General features: G+C 35.4%; 1 protein-coding gene across 1 annotated transcript; it reads left to right on the top strand.

The window, feature by feature from the left end:
* Window positions 1-18210: 18210 nt before the first annotated feature.
* Window positions 18211-21153, top strand: LOC104587775 (trihelix transcription factor PTL). Its single transcript, XM_010245500.3, has 2 exons — window positions 18211-18751; window positions 19492-21153. The coding sequence occupies exons 1-2, from the start codon at window positions 18345-18347 to the stop codon at window positions 20765-20767; spliced, it is 1683 nt and encodes a 560-aa protein (XP_010243802.1). The 5' UTR covers window positions 18211-18344; the 3' UTR covers window positions 20768-21153.
* The last annotated feature ends 448 nt before the right edge of the window (window positions 21154-21601 follow it).

Genomic DNA, 21601 nt, shown 5'->3' with positions numbered 1-21601 from the left:
TTAATATCTTTTTAACTTTTTAGATTTCAGATTTATCAAACACCACCTAAGTTACCAATTTCATTTCACCCCTGAAATCACTCTTTTCCCAAAAACTGTTGAATTGGCCAACAATCTACCAACCCTTGCGGTCGAATCATTGGCCCATTTAATGAATACAATGGCTGTTGGGGCCAAATTTTTATTTTAATTTTTAATTTTTAAAATGTTCAAAAATGTCACAAATTGATCTTTTTAGACCGAATGATCAAACCATTAATTAAAAACTGGTGGCCAAAATAGTTCCGATTTCAAATCGGTTTTTAAAGCATTGCTTTTAGATATTGATTTTTAGTTTGTATTTGTTTGTTTGCTATATAAGCCAAAATATGTCCTGTACATAAATACCCTCTGTTCGCTTCAAAAATACAAAGTGGGTTCACAGTAACCCGATTTTGTATTCTTGTTGTTTGGTCCAAATCAATATAAAGATGTATACAAATTTGGTAGTGTTTGTTTTAAATCAATGCGAAGTATGGGAGCAAACATTAAATGCTCCAACTACCGTTGGGTGGAGCCTTACAATGAAGACAGTAGTCTCTTTCTCTCGATCCAGTCAATCAGTAAGCTTGTTTACATTGATTTTTAAAAAATACAAGTTTGTATCAAAAAAATTGGATACAATTTTATATATATTTGGTATAGCTTCCGTTTATTAAATAAATGTTTATATTTTATTTATCTTCAAAATCGAAAAAAATATTTGATAAACCATTTATTGATAAGTAGGCGCCATTATGCACTATATCAGTGATTGAGTGAATAAATGTTCAACCTTTGAAATAAGTATTAAAATGAAACTTCCCCCAAAGATTGATAACTTGATGCACACATAAATCAAAATTCAATTTTATAAATGTCAATATATATGGACAAACATAATAAGAAAAATATTAATTTAACAAAAACATAACAAAGTTTTAATAAAAAAACTTCCTTGAAACAAAACACACGCTTTATATGGCGACCAAACACTCATAAACTTAATTTCATAAGATTCATCTTTTATTTCCATTTGAATTTAATTAATAGACTTATATTTGAATGCCAACCTAAAATGGGACGACACATCATAAAAGCCTAAAAATAAAGGATCATATTTCAGAGAGAATTCATGCATGACAGCATGAATAAGAAACCATCTCTCTCTTATGTGGATAAAAAACAAATGTTTGTCGAAAAGGGAAGTCTGAAAAAAATAATAAAGGAAAGCAGAAAACACACGGATGAATGTTGAATGTGGAGTGTGGAGTGTGTGAAGGGAGGGACGTGTAGAATCTGTAGATCCGTATGACACCAACTACGGCAAGACTGTCAGTGTCTGCAGAACAGAAGGAAACACGTGGGTATGGATGAGCACTGAACAGCAGGTGAACATGCAAGAGGAATGAAGTTAGCCGTCCGATGACATCAGGTCCTCGATGGACGGACCCCCACAGTCCAAAAGCTCTGAGAAACGACGAATACTGAAACAGAGAGAGAGAGAGAAGAGACTGTCACTGATACAGAATTACAGAGAAAAGAGAAATAGAACCGGAGCCTCATCTCTTATTCTCATGGAGACAAAATGCTTTAACCTTTTTAATGAACTCTTTTTTTTTTTTTAAATTAGTTTCTCTCTCTCTCTCTCTCAAAACCCTTCCTCATTCTCTGAGCTCACAACCTCACCTCTCCGGTCTCCTGTTCAAGTGTTCAACCCCCCTCTCTCTCTATATATTATATATGAAGTATAAACATACGCACAAGAATCATCATCATATCTCTTTCTCTCTCTTCCGAGTTCCGACCTCCCTCTCCCATCTATCAAATCTATCCATCTCGTCCGGACATGATAGCCAGCTAGGTCAGTAGGGCCCACCTTTCCCTTTCCGGCAAGACAAACACTCCTCCCCCCCTTTCAGTCCTTCACTCCTCCCCCTTCTGCCTTACACTAAACTACAGAAGTAACAGATCGACTCCTTCTCTCTCTTCCCCCACAAGTCAGTCTAAAAGCCTGGTCCTGCTCTCCTGCTCAAGTTCCACCTTTAGGCTTTAGCCCTTCCTTCCCCGTAATCATTCACTCCATGATGTAGCCACGTAAGAAAGGTTAGCCACGTCAGCTATCTTGGGCTTTTTCATGCATGGGGCCGCAGTAAGCACCTGATTGTTCTGAGTCGAATTCTGAGTTTCTGAGCAGCCCTCGTGCACTTTGATGGGATGTACTCCGCCAACCCAGAGACCTCTCCCCCCACGGGCCACCCACACTTCCATATCAAGCAATCAGAAACACCTGACTTGCCAGTTCCCAGTTCCCACCCCTCCCCGGGTCAGAACTCAGAAGCCCCTTCACTTCAGTTTCTCTCTTCAATTTTCCATCCGGATCGACGGCTAGGATTTCGGCCTATCACTCTCTGACACTTGAAAATTAAAAAGCGGGCTTCCACCAATTCTTTATCTTATTTATTTCCTCTGATTAATTCTCATTAAAAAACCTAACAGATTGTATTTAGTAGGGGCTGCAACAAGCCGGTCCGGTTCAATGCATCTATGGTCTGGTTCTGGCCCTTCTGGGATTGTCAAACCTTGGCTGCGACCCTGCTAACCTTCCCTCATGAAAATACCTGATTAGTGATTACATCTTGTCCTTGCTTCTGGAAGACAAGGCAATTAAAGAAGCACCTGATTTTTTATTAATTATGACTGATTTTTAGAATCATTTATGTTATTTTAAAATGTATGTAATTCACATTAGTATAGACATTGTAACTTGTAATTTAATGCGAAACCACATATGCTTAAAAAACAAAGTGAAACACATGAATATTTTGGTTGTAATATCTGGGGCAATGATCAATGTATTGATATATATATTCCTAATACTCAATCGGTATGTATCCCAATGTTTTAAAAATCGACTTAGAGGTTGAACTGTTTTTGTCTCTGGGGCATGGGTTATCAGTTCCATCAAATGTATAAATATGTTTTGGGTATGTTATATGTATTATTGTATATTTAGTATATATTTTTAATTTAGTTTTTAATTTTTTATTTATAAAAATAATAAAAATTATAATTTAAAATTAAAAAAGAGCATTAGAGTACAAAGTTATGATTTCCGAAAAATTGTATGTATTAAGTGTCTTACCTATGACCCATTCATCAGGTTGAATGGGTCAACGATCGAATCATCCGGATCAAATGGATGTTGACCAAGTCAATGATTTTTTACCATCTTGAAGGTCTTGACTGAACTGAATCCAAAAATCCTGGCCAAGTGACAATTCTAACGATTCAATCAAACAGATCTATGGCGGGTTGAAAACATTGATATGACCAATATTCATTTTTATTTTATAATTATTAGATAATTGGAAAAGAGGTATTCAAGATTTTAAATATTTCAAAAAACCTTTGTACTTCATGTATTCACAAAGTAGCCCCTCGTAGACTTGAACCCACCTTCTTATTTGTTCTCAAGATTTTACTACTATATCAAATAATGGATCCTCAAGAGTCACTAAAAACGAAGAAAGAATACTAATCCTACTAGGTCTTGTTAGTGACAGTGGATTTGCATTAATCCAGTACAAAATTCGGACCAGAGCAAACTGGTCATCTTTAGCTTTAATTAATTAGAAACTTAAATATTCTAGCACAACAAGTAAACATAAAATTCAATTAAACATTCTAGAAGGAAGCATGTATCTAGTCAATTTATGACTAATTTAAAAGGAAAATAAATATATAATTTTTATGAATATTCTAGAAGGGAAATAAAATGTGTTATAAATAATTAAACAAGAAACATTCGTTACAAGAAATATGACCTTTAGCTACAGATAAAACGTTTGGAGTTTGGATGCAAGGCGTTTTAGATGAACCAGATGTCAGTACACTATTAGGTGCTTACTTAATGTGCTCACCTAGCGTGCTTACTATACCCGGACCCGTTAGAAGAAGGCCAAATGCCTTCAAGACTGTAGGCTCGTTTATAAGTACTGGAATTTAAGAAAGCACTAGGCTCATTTCCTAGTGTGATGCTGTTAGAAGAAGGCTAAATGCCTTCAAGACTCTTTATTTTTGAGGCATCATGAAGCCCATTTCTTGAACAAACAAGCGGTCGCCAAACTACTGCTTAGGCAGGATGTTTATTGACTCCAGCATTACCCTTACCCCAGGCCCCCACCACCTAACAGAATTAAATACACCGGTCATGACCTTTGCCACAAATGCACCCAAAAATCTCACAATACCCGAAATACCAGCACCTCATGTCTAACCAATTCCGTCGATGGATAAATTTCTCCCATTAAAATAAAAGGAAAGGAAATACTAAGAAGGACATGATCATCGTCGTCGTCAAAGAAATTCGAAACCTTAAGACACCAAAAAAACATCATTTTTTTCTTCGAGAAATTCCCGTTTTCCTCAAGATTCCTTCCTTCCCTTGGAAGGGTTCTCATATATATTCTTAAATTACACGTTGATATAATCAATCCAATCAAAGAAGGAAAAAATGAAACTAAAAATAAAGAACACCGGCAAACATGATAACCATTAATGACCAGATAAACAAGAAGGAATCAAAAAAATAAACCTGATCGTCCATGTCTGGAAAAATAGCTCTGAGATGATTGAGCAAGGGAATGGAGGCTATCCCATAGCATACGATTTTTGCTCTGTTGTGTCTGTGCACATAAAGCAGTCCCTCATCGCAAATTGAATGAAACAAAAGCTACTGGCATTCTAGACTTTGGATCCTAGAGAATCATTTGGCGTTCCAATACCATCTGAAGCAAACAACATTGATAAAATCAACATCGAATACAGATAGAACAATAAAATGTAGTCAAGACATTGTAGATTTGAGAAGAAGTAGAAATTAGTCAAGCCTCTATACATCGGGATCACTTGCACTTCAGGCTTCCTGTTCAAGTTTTTTGTTCGAGCCCTAAACTTTGAGTAAAAAGCTCCTCCCCCCCCCCCCCCCTTACGTCTCTCTCTCTCTCTCTATGCGTGCGGCTGCGCGGGCGCGGGTATTTGAATTTTAGGGTATTTCAATTTTGGATCACCGCCATTTCCAAGTGTGGCCCCGTGTAAGGTTAGCCATCTAGGTTTGCACCAATTAACATGGTTTTTGAACCGCCATTGACCTCGACGGTCGGACTGTTCAGCCCGGGAACTATTCAAGCAACCGGTCCAGTTTTACCCCAAATTTGGTCCTTGACCAAAAATCGTTGAATCAGTCAATGACCTGTTGACTCGGACTATTTAACCATCAACCCGTTCAATGGTTTTTGGCCATTTTTTATTTTAATTTATTTAATTTTTGTTGTTAGAATGAGCCATCCATTCAAAACAGATAGTCAAACCATCGACCCAGAAACCAGTGACCAGAACGGTTCCGTTTTCGAGTCATTTTTAAAACCATGCTAACTAATAATAAGTATTAATAAGATATATATTAACTAATAATTGTTAATTAATAATTAAATAACTATTTGTCAACAATAATCAATTAGCTAATTATCTAACTATATAATTAAATAATCATATATTAATAATTAATAATCAAATAATTAAAGATTATTAATTAAATATACAATAATATAAAAGTTATTGATTAAAATAACATTTAATTAATTTATTTACTAAATAATGATTAGGTAGGGATGGCAATTTCCCCCATCCCTACCAAGTACCCGACATCAAGCCAGGGATGGGGATTGTTTTGGGGAGGTGGGGACGGGGATGGGGATTAATAGGGATCTCCAATCAAGGTCGGGTCGGGATGTGGAATGAACTCCCTGCCCTGACCCCGATTATATATATTAAATAGTATTCATATTAAATATATATTATTTATATTATATGTATCAAAATATATTTAAAATATGATTTATATTTTAAAAAAATTCTTTTATATTAGTACATTTATTTTTCAAAAAATATTGTTGATTAAAGAATCCCAAGGATTTGGGTCTCTATAGGGAATCCATCTTTGTCAGGGATTGAGGATGGAGGACAACTTTTATCTCCAACAGGGAACATGATCGGTGATGGGGATTTATTTCAAAGTTGAGGTCGGGGACAGGGAATATGATCCCTACCCTAAACCCACTTTGTTGCCATTCTTACGATTAGGGATACAAGCTAGGCTCAGTAGTAGGGGTGGAAACGATTGAGCTTTTCACAAGCTATTGAGCTCAGCTCTTGAAAAGCTTGATTTGACTTGGTCAAAATCAAGCTTCGAGCCAAGTTCAAGCCCAATATATAGGCTCGTTTGCTAATTGAGCTCAACTCATGAAGCTCACCAATGATATATATATATATATATATATATATATATATATACATACATGTATGTATGTATGTATCATAATATTTTTATTTTTTATATATTTGATAATAAATGATTTTTGTAATTCTTAAATATTTGTATGTAAAATAAAAATAATTTTATATGTATGATTTTTATTTTTATAAGAAGCTTGGCTCACATTCAAGCTCAAACATATGAGCTTTTGGATCGAGCGGAATTTGAGCCCAAATCTCTACCTTTAATATATAAATTTTATATAAATATATTTAGAAGTGTAAAAATATATTCCATATATTGTATAATATATGAATCTATATAGTTAATTTATATTAATTTATTATATATAAATGTTGAAAAAAATATTTATTTTATATTTTTGATATTTCATTGAATGCTTTCAGAGCCTTTTCTGCATGGTTTTCAAAACCGGATCGGATGGTTGGGCCCACTTATATTAGTATTTATAAACTCATGAATAATATATTATTATTAATACGTATAATATATATATATGCCTCAAGGGGCTACACAATGGGAGGTACCATATCCCCCAACCCTAGTGGCAACGGAATTTGATCCTAGGTCTTTGCTACAATGACTAGAGATCCTACCAACTAAGCCACCATCAAACCAAGGATCAAATAAATCAAATTAAATTTGCTTATTTAGTTTGATTCGATTTAGTTTTCATTTTAGTAACCAAATTTGAGTACTCCTAGCTTTCATTGCTTGTGGCATGACATTTGCTTTTTGAGATGGAAAATGAAACACCAAATATTCCATGACCCATCCCTTTCGTTGTAGTGTGTTTGTTGTCTTTATGTCATTAGTGAATAAAGGTCAATGGGGATGGTTGGTCATCAGTGTTATAGACTAAACATTAGATTTTGGTCATTGTGACCTGAATAAGATAATGTCACAACACAAAAAGGTTTCACTAAGAGGGGAGAAATAGAAGAAATCTGACTATTGGGTCGGGTTTGAATCGGTTCAGGACTAGGTGGAACCGGTTCCAAATCGATAATAATTGGGACAATATATTCAGAACTAGAGTCAACTCATTGTTTCCGATTCCTAGAACCATAACCAACCTAATCAGTTCATGAACATTGGGTTCATCGGGTCGAACCTGACCCATTGAATACCTTATTCCTATGTAATATAAAATAACATATATATTATCTAATATATATATATAGTTAAATATATGTGGGCCAAGTTAAGTCCAAGGCGGGTTTAAAGTATTAGGCCTATGCCCAACCCTAAAATTTGGGACTCTAATAAGGGCCCGAGCCTCCACTAGGGCTTAAACACAAAATCTATGTCCAATAGCAAAATTTTCCAACTTGCTAAAATGATCATCCTTGTTTTATGGCAAAAATAGTGGGGTAAGGTGCCTTTAGTACTTTAAAACACATAGGTAGCAAAAAAGTTACCCAAGACCAATTCATTAGTTCTTGGGTTAGACCAGTTTGGTGGATGGTTTTGGCTTTTTTATTGGAGTAAATAGGGTTAGGTGTATGATCGAATTGGTTAAGGGTTGGGTCATGGTTTAACAATAATCTCACTAGCTGGTCTCGTCCAAGTTTCTAAACATTGTTAGTGTTATATGTTTCATTATATATAGAATAAATAATGTTGTTTTGAAATATGTAAAATATATATATATATATAGATTTTTTTATATTTTATTTTACGTTTTCATCTTTCACAAATAAAAAAAAGTTAAAAATTACACTTTAAGGCAAAAAATTGGTAAAGTGGTTGAAATAATTTATTAAATAAATTATTAGTTATTATTTAATTAATAAAATGATAATTAATAATTATTTATCTATATTATAAAACTATTACTTTATTAATAATTTATTTATGAATTTAAATGATTTAGTTTAATTGTCAATATTATTTTCATTCATAAGTAATTAATTAATTTACTATTAATGGTTTTCATATTTAGTTTATTATTTTCTATTAATTATTAATTTACTTAAATAATTAATTTAATTTTTGATGATTAGTTTTAATTAATCAAAGGGCAAACTTGGCATTAAAAACTAATAAAATATTCTGGAATTTCTAGGTAAAAAATCTATAAATAAAAGTCCCATACCCATTTTAGAGACCTTGAACCCATTACCAATTATTAGGAACCGATTATCTGAACCCATTATAGAGGAGAGAGAACCCATATTCTCTGATTCTCCCTCTCTCTCCTCTCTCTCTTCTCCCATCAAGTAGTATCCGTTATCAAACATGAACCAATGTTCTAACTAACATATATGATATATACACCCAGCAATTTACTATGGCGCCAAGTAATATGGCCTTTCTTATGATTGATCACAGTCTTTGAACAGTGAACTAATAATCAATAAATACTCGTCATGCTACTTATGACTGCAGTATTTGATAGAAAGCATGATACGAGAGACAGCTATAAGTTTGATAGCAACCAGTGTGTGAAGAAAGAGAAATGTCAAAAGGTTAGATTTCTAAGCAATCCACCCCACCCAAGAGGCCAAGACCCAGGTTATTAGGACCAACATAGGGTTATGACCCTACTGAGAAGCTTTAATTCACCACGGTTGGTTCACTGCCACCGAATTCTCCTTTAAGGTTGTCAACTTTAGTTGGGTCCAAATTTGCAATCCCATCTGATTAAACCAGATTTTGGATCTCAGAAAGTGAGAAAACCTCAATCTTCATCCAATTAAGATCTGAGTATGATAATATTAGTATGTGTATGCATATGTTTGTAAGAAATCAGCATATATTAATTAATAAAACTGGTTTGCATATTGTATTTTCATCAAGGGTTCATAAATGCAAAGAATCATTTTCATTGATAATACAGAATAGGTACATGATTTTTAGTTCATTTTAGTAATAAAATATAATATTCTGATTATTTTTTTACTTAAATTTATTAACCAAATTAATTAGATTAATTTTGATAATCCCCTTAATTGGGTTCTGTTAGTTCCAGGCCTATTACATTATCTTCACCCCCCTGATTTTCTTACACTTGTACTGGGATGATGATCAATTTCAATGATTCTGTCATTGGGCTTTTTTTTTAAAAAAAAAAAAGGATTAATTTATTTCATTTTCTTAACCCAATCAAAATCGATGGATAAATTTCAATTTAAATCTGAAATAGGATAAGATTCAACTCTAGGTATAGCCCGACCCATTTATTATAGACCTGGTTCTTCCACCTCCTTACCTATATATTATTTTTTTGGTTGAATAAGAGAGACAATTCTTCCACCTCCTTTATACCAATTAAATCTCTTTTCTTTTCTTATTTCAAAATGTTTATTAATTGTACGAGAAACCTGCATTCCAACAGAACTTAATAAGGTGTCTCGGCCTTGTCGTCAACATCATAAAAAAGATGGCCAACACATAGGGACCCACATCAGATGGATGGCGTATATCTACAAATAATCCTTTTAGGGGACCAGAGACCTCTCATTTTAAGGTTTAGACTTCTAATCTCTCCCTCGGCTATGTTTGGTTTGAAAGAAAAGTAAGGGAAAAGTAGGAAAGTCTTAACAAACCGAGTCCGGATCACATCTCATTTTGTATATTTTTCTGTAAAGTCTCTTGCATTTAGCCATGTAGAGTTGTAAACGTTACATGAGTTAAAAGATTTATATGTGTAAGTAATTTAGGTCATGTTTGGTTCAATTCTCATTCTGATGCTGATGCAAGATGAAATTCTAAAATGGAAATATTTGGTAAAAATAGGAAGAATAAAAAAATATTGCTATGAATCAAATGCTTTTTTCTTAAAAATGAATTCTTTTCATATTGACAAATGTCTTATGTTGCTTATTTTCATTATTGAAAAAAAAATCGTACTGGTATTCACAAACTGCCAACTTAGGTCTCCAACGGTTAATGTTTACCACTTGGCATAGACGTTTTGTAAAAGTACTTCTGCAAAAGTTCTTTATTAAAAGTATTTTGGCGAAAGTGCTTTAATAAAAGTACTTTCCTAAAGGTGCTTTTATAAAAGTACTTTCCCAAAAGTGCTTTTCTAAAAGTACTTCCGTAAAAGTGTTCATAAAAGTACTTTCATAAAATTACTTCCATAAAAGTGCTTTCGTAAAAGTATTTTCATAGAAGTGCTTTCGTAAAAGTACTTCCATAGAAGTGTTTTTCTAAAAATACTTTTGTAAAAGTCCTTTTATAAAAGTGCTTTCATAAAAGTACTTTCGTAAAAGTGCTTTTATAGAAGTACTTTGCTAAAAGTGGTTTTGTAAAAGTACTTCTGTAAAAGTGCTTTCAATTATAAAAATATTTTCATAAAAGTGTTTTTATAAAAGTGCTTTTGTAAAGTACTTCCGTAAAAGTGCTTTTATATGTACTTTTGTAAAAGTACTTCTAAAAAATGTGCTTTCATAAAAGTGCTTTCATGTAAAAGTACTTTCATAAAAGTGTTTTTGTAAAAGTGGGTTCATAAAAGTGCTTTAATGCAAAAGTACTTTTATAAAAGTGTTTTTGTAAAAATGCTTTTGCAAAAGTAAACATTTATGACAACAGTTTTGTAGGCTGAGTTTCCTAAAAGAATGAAATGATTATTTTTCGTGCTGCGAGCTACTCAATTTTTGTGCTATGAAGCTGATTTTTAGTTCTAAAAAGAATGTAGCCTTGGCAAGAATTTTGTAACCAAACACTCTAATGTTATTCATTCTTACCCATTCTTGCTTAGAATGAGTAAGAATTAAGGGAATGAGGCATAGTGCAATGAACCAAACATGGCCTTAACGGATCATGTCATTTCCTAGTACCTTTATCCATGGTTTTCGCACCACTGTTGATTCAGACGGTCAGACCGTTTGACTTGAGAACTGTCTAGGCAACTGATTCCGTTTTATCTCAAACCTGATCCCTAATAAAAAACAATTGAATCATTCAATGACCCATTGACCCGTTCAACGGGTTTTGACTATTTTTTATTTCTAATTATTTTTTAATTTTTTATCAGAACAGGCCATCCGTTCGAACTGAAAAGTCTAACCGTCCACCTAGAAACCGGTGGCCAGAACGATACCTTCTTCGGGTCGTTTTTTAAAACCATGCCTCTGCCTCACTGAAACACCAAGTCGTCGAAGAAAGCCAACCATCAGCGCCTCCGATGTTGGGATTTATCTTAGAGATGGCTCCGTTCATCGGTCTTGGATCGGCATTCGTCTTGGACCAGATGGCCAAGATTACCCTTCAAAACCCATCTTTTGTGTGCTTCTTCATTTATCACCTTTCCTTAAAGAGTACATGTTGGTCGGTTTCTCTGCTTCCATTGGCAATCTCACTCAAATATTCCACAACGTGCTATCGTGGAACTTCTCTTCTACCAGTTGAGCTGCACTTTGTTTGCCCTCTACCGAGACGTGCGAGACCAAGATCTTCCTCCATGCCACGAAAGTCGAAAGGCACCGGTCCAGCTCACAGAAAACCACCGAGTAGTTTCATGATCTTCGCCGCAGTTGTCTCTGTCTAGTGGTTTTGATCGATCTCTACTTTAACGGCAAGCGTAGAAAAGAGAAATCAACGCTCGTCGTCATTCTTCCCGACAAAAAGCAACGGCCAAGGCCACCCAATAAATCCCGTTGGTTCTCCATTGCCGAGCTTTCTTCGACGACTCGGTGTTTTAGTGAGGCGGAGGTACTGGGAAGCAAACACAATCCATTAAATTGCTCACACATATTACTTTTTCTTTCAAACCAAACACAAGTTAACACAACTTTAGTTTCTCAGCTCTACAATGTATCCAATATTTACTCCACAGTATAATGAAGGGTGTCCCAATACGTTCGCTGGTTCAATTCAGTCTGATTTTTTAATTATTTGCATGTACAAACGTATGCCAATTAATAAATATAGATTTTGATGGGTCAGGTTTCCAATTCAATCAGCATGCATGAAAATAACTAAACTGGATGAATGGGTCTAGTCTCCTTATTACTTGTTACTAATTACCCACAAAAACTTATAATTAGAACCGCTTGATGATCATTAAGAAATCAAGAATCAAAATCAAATTAGTCCTTATAAACTTGAATTATTCTTTGGGAAAATGGGAAGATGAATAATTTAAGTCAGGAAAGATTAATTAATAGTGAGCATTGAGATGAACCAATAAGCAGCAGTTAGTAGGATGTATAGACCGACCCTACACTCGGAATCAAATTAATGCAGGAAAAGCAATAGAATTGGTAGCTGGCTTACTGATTTTGAACTCAACCTAGAGCTAGACTTCCTGATTAAACTTGATTAAATATGCTCCCATCTCCCATATATGGAAGAGTAGGGCCAGTAGGACCCCTTTACTACATATGATGCTATCAAATAATGGATGGACCCGGCCCACCTATAATTGGTTGTTTACGTTAAAATATCAGCATAATTGGAGAACTTTTGGTCATTCCGACCATTGTTTTTTGAGCTTCTCGGGAGTTGTGATAGAATTTCTGCTCTCTCTCTCGCACACATTCATTAAGTTGATAAAATAATGTAGTTAACACAGTTGCAATCATCTTTTCAACGTGATATATCGATATAGTTTTATTACATTTGTGAATATCTGAATGAGTTCATGAGATTGATAGTCCAATTGCAGATTACATGGCGGAGAAAGGGCTTTTTGTTCCCCACTCAATCTTCCATTAATGGAGGAATTTTCAACTGAACAACACTGCAACAGGGTCCCTCCCTCCCCCCTCCCTTCCGCTCCCTTTTCTTAATCAAGAAATCTAAAACTTGGGAAGAGGCCCAATACATGACTTGTGAGGCATAGAGCTGAAGCAGAATTAGAAATGAGCAGTGATCACTCAGGCTCAGCCAACCCAGAGACAGCAGAGGGTTCCCCACTTATCCCATCCACATTTATGGTTGATGGTCCAAACAAGATCGAGTTTCAACCTGCAACCAAGTTTCTCAAGATTTATGTATGTAGTGTAGACTGTAAACTGTAGGCTGCAGAGTGTAACATATATATATATATATATATGAATAACATACATATATATATATATGTGGGGGTTCTTACCAACTCATCAGTCAAGTGGGTATTCGATCGGTAACAAGTGCAGCTTACTCTAGGTTGGGCGGGGGGGGGGGGGGGTCCAGTGCACTGACACCATGCTTATCCACCCTAAGAACAAGGAAGGGTACGTATTAGCCTTATTAAATGTGTATGCGACGTATAGTACCGAGCATCAGAGGTAGGACAGCCCCATGCATCATGTTCAACTGGGTGTGACACGTGGGTTTGATGCATGTACACTGTCCTACCCATTGCTGATAGAGGGCCCACAGTACCCACAAAACCACACACTAGTTACTCAAACTATAATTGTCTACAACTCCATCAAACCCCATAACCTAGCTTTGGTAGACATTCATTAATACAAGTCGTATATATAACAGTGAATATATAGACAATCAAATCACCATACGCAGGCTGCAGAAGTAAGTTTCAGCAGAAGATCTAAGGTCAGGTTCGGACATGTTTGCTTACTTTCTGCCACCTTTATAAATGTTTAAGTCCATATATATACATGCATCAAATCCTAATTAATCCTATATACCCAGAGCTTAATCGATTAATCCATTATATTGAATCTAATTAATTAACCAATTTACCAGAAATTGACTCCGATTTTAGAAACTGTTCCGGTGTTCCGACCCTTGAGTTTCAGATCCAAGTTTACGATCGATGGGTATTACTAGTACTAACGTAGTCAGATATCACCTGCTGCTAGAATTTGACCTATTCAATACTGTTGGGAAGGCCATGAACTAGGATTTAACCTATTTCAGTAGACTGGTCCTGGGGCTTCAAACGTTGTTGTTATAGTTGTAGTTTCTGTTTCTCCTTCTGTGTGTGAACGCCTGCTGTAAGTCTACTTCTTCTGTTCTTGTTCTTTTCGGGGGACCGGAGGAGAGCACCTTTATGTCTAGACCAATTCCGGTGGCCCACTCTAGTCTTTGGCCTTAGTTCTCCAGGTCAATGACTTAGGCTACAGTCGTAGTTTGCAATATCGAAACTTATTGGCAGGATAAGTTTCAGCATAGTACGGTACAATTCCTACAGTAAAAGATCAAATTTAAATTCAACAAGTACGGGATAAGTCGATAACACACACATAATTGGCTATGGCATTTTTCAAGTTTAATTTGATTTTGCATTTGTTTAGGATTTGGGTTAATTTTGCATTAAGTTTATCAATCAAAATTTGGTATTATTTTATATGGAAATATATAATTAAAATGAAGTTAACTTATTGATAGATGGGTTTGGGTTTTGATCGGAAAGAATTTTAAGGCATCTGAGGGTTTTGATCTTAGGGTACCTACCCAAATCCATTTATACTTAATATGGGTACCTGCTCTTGGTAAGTATACTTAATATGGGTTTGGGTTTTATGTGTCATATATAATTTTTATATTATAATATGAAATAATACACATTAAGGGCATGTGCTATGCATAGGTAAATGTAAAGATATAAGTTTATATTGGGAAAATCTATGCTGCCAGAAAGACAAAATACCAGAAGAGCATTGACCAATTAAACTTTCTCGTGAGTTTTGATATATACTACCTGATTGATTACTACTTTTATGATATTTATTGATTGAAAAATTTTTGAATCAAAGTTGACTTAAAATATGAGAAAACCGACCAATTCGGGTCGAGTTGATCAGGTTGGTCAATTTCATCAATTTGATGAATAAACCTAATTGAAATTAATTATTGTTATTTTTGTATTATAAAAAATTTATTAAAAATATTATATAAAATATGAATAATTATTAATTATTTAAAAAGTTAAAAATATAAAACAATTGTTTATGATAGACTTGAGCATGAGGGATGCTAGCTTAAGTTCAAAACATTGATCAACCTCTACTATTTCAGGTACATTCTCTTCCATAATTTGATTCCTTTTTTTTTTTTTGATCAAGTCTCCCTTAGATCGTTCCTTTGTGCTTGATCATGCATTAAAATAAGCACTTTCATTTGGCCTACTTTGGTCACAGAGGATTTGGTCATTACAGTTGCAAAGAAAGTCAACCTAGGTATGTTGAAATGATTTTCTCTCTTGAGTCCCATTCTCTTCAAAGTAACACTCAACACTTTCATTAGTGTAGGTCTCTTTTGGTGTGAGATGCGATGTACAAGGTGTTTATTTTGTGTTGTAAATACATGTTATAGATACCCGTTTTGGCAAATATGGTTGAATGAATATAATGTTCAAGGGATGGTTATTTTTGTTATGGCCAATGGTCAAGCACTAATGGTTATTTTTGGTATACAAAGCAAAACTAAATACAGAGTTACAGGAAGCAACTCTTCAAGGGATGTCCAAGCATTAAATATTAATTTTATCTAGATAGAGAATTAATCTTGAACGATGGTCAGGATATGTAATTAATCCTTTAATTCATAATACCAGTGGAGGTTTAAGTGATTTATCTAGATAAAAAAGATAAATGAAAATGGAGCATGTTAGATATAAGATCCACTCCTCTCCATATTCATTCAAAGAAGGTTTGTAATAAATGAAAATGTTTATCTAATTCAATTTTGATTATTTAAATTCAACAAGTCAATGCATCACATGAGGCCCCACTAGTTTATATTATATGATCAAATTTATCACCTGCAGAAAAAAAAAGAAGATAAATATACAGTTTATATAGTAAAAGATATATATGCTTTTCAATAACAAAACATATTTTAAGTATATATAATCCAATAATAATATACTTTTTACACACAAAGATAACTTATATTAAGTCGGCCCACTTCCGGACCAAGGTTTTAATTTCCACAAGTGTGTGCTAGAAATGACCAGAAGTCCTGTCACGCCATAGACCCTATGCAGGCCGTATAAATTAAACAAATAAGAGATTTCAGTGTCCATGAGAAATTTGAGGGAAAAGGCTTATAATTTCATATTATTGCATAGAACTTCTATCCTGTTTGTAATGTCTTATTTCATTACTCCATCCTAGCTATGATAAAATAATTTCTGGCGAAGGACGCATTATGTTATCAAATGCACATATATGATAATTATTGATAGAACTGAATATATTTGATATTTGTCGAAGCAGTAATCTATCACGGAAAAATATGCTCCGCTACATGCAATTAATGAGGAACTAATAAAGTTATCTTTATGCATAATAATCAAGTTTTAAAATGTTGAAAATATAAAGAGTTTTCGGTATTTCTTTTAAATTTATCATAACTTTTTAAAATATCTAAACTCACCATGAGTTTAAAAGAAATGCTAAAATTCATGGTGAATTTTAGACAATTTCCCAAACTTTTAATCTAATTTTATAAAATCCAAATTTAATACTATTAATTATTAACTTATGTTTGTTTGGTTATAAGGTTTTTGTGCATGTCCACACTCTTAACCAAATGTATCCCGGTGGCGGTAGCTCTCACTTAACATAAACCTTTAAATTATGTATCCATACCTTATTATTTGTAATCATTTGAGTCTTAGATTTAATCTATGAATTTCTGTAGCTAATATATTCAAGTGTATATATCCAAAGCATATTATGATATGTGCCGTAAAATTGTCGTATTAATATGCTTTAATTACAATATCAATATTTTAAACCTTGATCACAATTTTAGGAATAAGAATGGGTAATGAACAAGTTTCAGAACTTGAAACATTTTCAATATCACCTTCTCCCTTATAGCATCCTTATATATAAGTAGGGGAAAAGATGTAAGGAGATGCCCCCCACTATTCCTCCTAGTGGGAATGTTTAAATTTCAAATCTTCATTATGACACCTAACAATTCTCTAGAGGAACTCATGCATTCATTAGACTAGTGCTAAGTATATAATATATAATATCTAATTTAAGGTATATATATAAAAGACTATTTAAGAAAAAAATATCAGATTATTGGGAAACATTACCTTGGTTTGATAATTTTGATATTATCAGTTACTCTCATACACCCAATCCTTATTATGTCTTTTAATCCATAACTAAATTAGTAATAATAGTATAGTAAAAATATGATCCACTTTTCCTGAGATTGGCAACAGCTGCATGCAAAAAAAAAAAAAAAAGAAGAAAAGAAAATTCTCACTTTTCCTGAGTGAAAACTGAAGTTGTTTGTGTTGGCAACTTGGCATTAACCAAAATCATCAAGTATTAATTCTAGGTCCATTGGATATTGCAAGGTTTGGAAGAATAAGCAGAAGATGTTACTAAATCTTCAAACGAGATATCCAAACAAAGAATTTGAGAAATATATTGAACACCCAACATTGTATATACCAACTGGTTAATTACATCTCCAATATGAACCAAACATCAGACTGCTCTTTCTGGTGATCTTTAATATGTTTGATACCTGGTCTAGCAAACCGGATCCACCATAAAACCGGGTTTCATTCAATACCAACATACCATTATTCCAGTGAGACGAACCGAACGGGTATGAACCTTTAGGCTTGGCTCGGTATCAGAGTTGCGCCGAGCCGACAGAGAAAAGAGTGGGGTCGGTCAAAAAGGTAGATCCTAGGCACTGTACACGCGTCAGCATGCCAGTGCTCTCCTTGGATTTCCATCTGTCGTCATTGCTTTTGAAACGTGGCATTCTCTAATTGGAAAACAGATTACGTATGCTCTCATTTCTTCTCTCGTCTCTTGTAAACGTAGAGTAGTGTTTTAAGAGAAAGCGAGAAAGAGTGATAGAGAGAGAGAGGGGGTGTGAGTGAGTCAGTGAGAGAGAGAGAGAGAGAAGCCAGACACAGACAGATTTGAAGAGAGAGAGAGAGAGAGAGAGAGAGAAAGAGATAACTCTAAACACATAGAACAGGTATGGGGCCAATACGTCCTGCATAAATTGGAGCTTTTCGTGGACGACACGATCCGGCACTACCGCACCTATCAACACTTCTTCATCGCTCCTCCCTCTGTGTGCGTGTTTTTATAGTCTAATGGAGATGGGGGACCAGTACGGCCTTCCGGATCTACGGCAACTGATGGGTGGAAGAAGCCATTTTCCGATGATTCCTCAACCTGCAGAGCAGTTCCCCGGTCACCGGAATCTCACGACAAGCCAGCATTACGAGATGATTATGGGAGGTCACCAACATCAAGTAGGTGAAATGTTGCCTCGTGGGGTGGTCGACTTTCGTTCAGATACCAATCCCGCTTCTTCTCCTGCTGTTGTTGCTACCGCTTTTTGTGGTGGCTTAGAGATGGAAGCCTGTACCGGAGGTGACGGTGGGAATGGTAGATGGCCCAGACAAGAGACGCTAACCCTTCTAGAGATCAGATCTCGTCTCGATCCCAAGTTCAAGGAAGCAAATCAGAAAGGGCCCTTGTGGGACGAAGTCTCTCGGTATTTTATTTTAATTTTTTTTGTTTCGAATTTTTAAGTTACATAACCCCATATCCTCTGTGTTCTTCCCCAGTGATTATGAATAATCAGCTCTATAGGTTTCTAGAAGATTTACGGAAAACCCGTTTAGTTTTGCGTAGGAAACATGACTGTTCTTTGTCTTTCTTACTGGTTTTGCACTGTAAAGTGACAAGCTTTTGAAGCAATCTGTGTTTTTTACTGGGAATAATTAAGTCCCGAAAATGACAGACGTTTTCAGTTTACTGGGAGATCTGAGTGATTAATTTTTCCCTCCTCCCTCCCCCATTTTCTTGCTGGTTTTGTGCGAGAAAAATAAGTGACTCCTTGGAAATTCCGAGTACTCATTTACTTGTTTTCTTTGACGAAGTGACATCACCACGAGCCCCTCTTAAAACCCATCCTGGTTTCGATTATATTGTGTTGGAAGCATAGCAGACTCCTTCGAAATTTGACACCCATCACTTAGTTTAGCAAGGAAAAAAGAAAGGCACCCATTAAAAGAAACGCACGAGCACAGACACACGAGATGAGATTGTAACATTTCCTGAGACAATTTGTTTTTAAAGAATGTTGGGGGGTATATTAAATTTTTAATCCTTTTTTCCTAACTACGTAATAACCATTAAATCTTGTTGAGAGTCTGAGACATTTCCATAGACTGAAAACTAGGGTTTCTGTATTTGTTTAATGTATTTTATTATGTTTATTCATGGTTGCAGGATAATGGCAGAGGAACACGGGTACCAAAGGAGTGGAAAGAAGTGTAGAGAAAAATTCGAAAACCTGTACAAGTACTATAAGAAGACCAAGGAAGGCAAGGCTGGGAGACAAGATGGGAAGCACTACAGGTTCTTTCGGCAGCTTGAAGCTCTATACGGGGAAACTAGCAATCCAAATCCAGTCTCAGTTACAGAAACTCGCCTTACTGGAACCAGTCCTCCATATGGAACCACAGTCTACAACACCCAACAAGCCTTGCAAGCTCAGAAACTCAGTGAGAGTCTTAGCCTCTCTAATTCCTCCGAATTGGAAACTTCGTCCTCTGAAGACAACGGCAATGATCTCAACGCTGTCGCGTTCACAGGAAGTGACTGGACGGAAAAGAAAAGGTTGATGATGATGATGATGAAAGACAGTCAAGGTGTTAAGAGGGGTCGAAGGAGCTGGAAGGCGAAAATTAAAGATTTTGTGGACTCGCAGATGAGGAAGTTGATGGAGACACAAGAGGCCTGGTTGGAGAAGATGTTGAAGACCCTAGAACACAAGGAACAGGAAAGGATGTGTAGAGAGGAAGAATGGAGGAAGCAAGAGGCTGACCGCTTGGATAGAGAACAGAAGTTCTGGGCTAAAGAGCGAGCTTGGGTTGAAGCTCGTGATGCTGCATTAATGGAAACCTTGCGGAAATTTACAGGAACAGAACTAAAGAGCTCTTCTTCGGAAGAGCTAATGGCCACGGACCTTCACGATAATAGTGAAAACGGCCAGAATGAGAATGGAAGCGAAACCCTTGATAGCAGCATGAACAGTAATAGATGGCCGGAACAGGAGGTCTCAAGTCTGGTACAGCTGAGAACCAGCATGGTCTCAAGATTTATTCAACATGGAGAGTTAGCCAAGGAAGGCTTGTGGGAGGAGATTTCAGCGAAGATGGCCTGTTTGGGATTCAATAGAAGTGCGAAGCAATGCAAAGAAAAATGGGAGACAATCGACAAGTATTTCAGAGAAAGAAAGGAGTGCAACAAGAAACGCAAAGAGAACTTAAGAACCTGCGATTACTCCCACCATTTTGCTGGTTCCTTGTATAACCCAGTAAGGGCTTATTCGTTTTGCCATGACACCGACGGGTTTCACCCAAATGACGCTCCTCCTTCTAATTCTAATGCAGGCACCACCACCACCACCGTCCATGATAGCTGCTTCCGATATCTGATGGCTGAAGGGGAGAACTTGTGGGAGAACTATGGGGTAAGGTTCAACAAAGGAGAGAACCAGTAAGTTTTCTAGAATTAGGAAACTTTGTTCACTTGTTCCACTCAGAGATCAAAATTTGGAACTTGGGAGAGATATGTTAAAAACAAAGAAGGGAGAGACAGACGAGGTTGACTTACTGAGAGGCATCGGATTTGACAAATGCGCATATCGGGAGATGGGTCTGTGTGTTTATCAGAGAACGAGTTAGCTAAATGAGAATTATTGCTAGTTGGTTATTGTTAATTTGGTGTTTCTTCCAACAAACAAAAATATTAGATTAGGAAATCATCTTTTCTTTTTTTTTTTTTCTTTTTTGTTAAAAAGACTCAGACCTCTAAAACACGGACACTCATAAAAAACAAATAAAAAATGGTTAGTGATGAATTTTCTTTAAATCCTTCTTTTCAGCATGTGTTGCATTAGGATGTTTTAGTTGATTCTTTTACGTTACCCTTCAGTGAATTTTTTAAGTATTGATGTCACTGGGGGTCTAATAGCTCAAATGGTATTGCCCAGTGGACCTTAAATTTATTATAAAGAATAGGCCGTGATTTAGTTGGGTTCAGACTTCAGACTTCAAATGTGTAAAAAAATAATAAGCAATGCAGTATTGGAATCTAGAGATACTTTTAATCTTTTTCTAGGTCAAGTATACGTGGAAGTGGAATCCTTTGCTTCATGAAAAATAAAAAAAAGCATTAATAGGTAGTTTAGACACTAATTATGTATCCGCTGGAGACTAGATTACTATATTGTAACCTAAATAATTGATAAAAGTCCCCTTAATATCGTTCATCTCTAGTATGATTCAGAAAGGAGTGCCGTAATACTTTTAGCAAGCAGCTTCCTGTATTTCAG

Source organism: Nelumbo nucifera, chromosome 6, assembly GCF_055504915.1.
Source record: "Nelumbo nucifera cultivar China Antique chromosome 6, China Antique-T2T, whole genome shotgun sequence".
NCBI classification, from domain to species: Eukaryota; Viridiplantae; Streptophyta; class Magnoliopsida; order Proteales; family Nelumbonaceae; genus Nelumbo; species Nelumbo nucifera.
The sequence above is the reverse complement of the archived record's forward strand: the minus strand, read 5'-3'. Positions and strand labels throughout refer to the sequence as shown.

Excerpts from the sequence above, each read along its gene's own strand:
- LOC104587775 (XM_010245500.3), top strand. The coding sequence starts at position 18,345 with ATGGAGATGGGGGACCAGTACGGCCTTCCGGATCTACGGCAACTGATG. Across the intron at positions 18,752-19,491 it reads TTGTGGGACGAAGTCTCTCG|GATAATGGCAGAGGAACACG; the intron begins GTATTTTATTTT and ends TCATGGTTGCAG.